General features: G+C 39.9%; 1 protein-coding gene across 1 annotated transcript; it reads left to right on the forward strand.

Moving 5' to 3' along the window:
* Positions 1-353: 353 nt before the first annotated feature.
* Positions 354-1,786, forward strand: LOC121963565 (cullin-2-like; the record flags this gene model as incomplete). The annotated part of the gene is made up of 4 exons (XM_042513847.1): positions 354-461; positions 699-781; positions 1,125-1,221; positions 1,676-1,786. Coding segments are annotated over exons 1-4 (321 nt in total), but the record flags the coding sequence as incomplete, so codon positions are not given.
* Positions 1,787-1,918: the final 132 nt, after the last annotated feature.

Here is a 1,918-nt window from a genome sequence, read left to right on the forward strand (position 1 = left end):
AAACAGGAAACTTCATATACCAAGTGTCACGTTTGTGCTTTATATGTTTTAAGTATTTTCAATATAATGTTCATAAAAATGCCTGTGTGGCTGCCTCTAGCTCATTAGTTGTCCAGTAATCCTGGATGTTGTTTGCTTTCATTGGCTAACCTGCCATTCAATAGCCACAGAGTGAGTGAGTGACCAATAGGGCAACCAAAGAATGACCGTCTCACATAGCCTCTGTGAGTGAATGAACTCATCTTGCAACTGGTGGCCCCCGGCAACAGCCCTGGTTTATTATAAGTGTTTAGTAACACATACACTTGATATTCTTGATATTTTAACATTTGACCTCCTACCCCACTTTGATCAGGTATCTCAACACTCAGTTCATCAAGAAGAACAAACTAACAGAAGCAGACCTACAGTACGGCTACGGGGGAGTGGACATGAACGAGCCGCTCATGGAGATCGGAGAGGTATGACTGATTTTTATTGCTCTGGCATTAAACATTTCCTGCACATTGACACATCTGCGCCCTCTGGGGTTGTTAAACATAAAGAGAGCTCATGCACAGATTGATGGAGCGATTATTGGGAATCGGTGGGAATCAAGTACCCGGACAAAATTTCATCTTACACCGGCCAGATAAAATTACCCAAGCCAAGATTTGTCTGTATTATTGTTGTATAATATTTTTTCTCTGTTGTTGCAGTTGGCGCTAGATATGTGGAGAAGGCTAATGATCGAGCCCCTTCAGGCTGTCCTCATCCGGATGTTGCTTAATGAAATCAAAAAGTATGTTTTTCCCACAAGCTTAGCCTCAAGAAACAATTTTTGAAAATCTGAAATTCTTGAATAGCTGTGATATAGATTTCTGTCCTTCTGCAATGTTACCACTGAGAGGAATAGTGTATTTAGTGCTGGTAATCTAATTGTACACTCATTTGTGTTTAACTGTTACAATTACAGTGCCTGAGTTCTAGCCTTTGACAGTGTTAATGTAGTCTAATTGGGCTGCAGTATTTAACCTACACTTAACACTGTTCACACTATGCTGATGATTTCAGTGCTCAGCTAAAAGAAACAAAAAAAACAATGCAAACATCATGGCTTACGCTAGCTTCGTCATGTCTTACAGCGATCGTTGTGGCGAGAACCCCAACCAGAAGGTAATCCACGGGGTCATCAACTCCTTTGTTCATGTTGAACAGTACAAGAAGAAGTTTCCACTAAAGGTGAGCCAACACATACTGACCCCGAGCATTACAATTCCTTGCATTTTTTTTTTTTTTATATCTGATTGTTAAATTACAGATTTTTTGTTGCAGTACTTGAAATTACAGTTCATCCCAATATCAAAAACACATATTTTTCTCTTATCTGTAGTGCTGTTTATTAATCTAGATACTTGTGGTGTGACTGCCAAAAACATGTTTGAAAAACTCAACAGATATGCCTCTGGAAATTTCGACCCAGCTCCTCAAGATAATCCACAGATCTCGAACAGTTTTATATAGGAACTATTTTCTGTTGACATAACTACACCCACCAGCCGTATCACAACACAGAAAGAAGCATTGCAGAGAAGGCAGACATCTCTACAACCATTATTTCCAACACTCTGCAACCCACACCATGTGTATGTCCGTGTATACTATATTCTGTGCTAATCTTCTGTCTGTGTTGCAGTTTTATCAGGAAATCTTCGAAGGGCCATTTCTGACAAAAACGGGAGAGTATTACAAACAGGAAGCCTCCAATCTACTGCAAGAATCCAACTGCTCACAGTATATGGAGAAGGTAGGTTAGATTGAGCCATAATGCAAGTGTGTGAGTGTTGTGTGTGTTTAAGCTGCCATGTGAGCCTGTGTGCTGCTTTTGTGGCACAGAGGATATGTATTCTCTATTAACCCACTTGCTTTTGTGTTATTT

This window comes from Plectropomus leopardus, unplaced genomic scaffold, assembly GCF_008729295.1.
Source record: "Plectropomus leopardus isolate mb unplaced genomic scaffold, YSFRI_Pleo_2.0 unplaced_scaffold11716, whole genome shotgun sequence".
NCBI lineage: Eukaryota > Metazoa > Chordata > Actinopteri > Perciformes > Serranidae > Plectropomus > Plectropomus leopardus.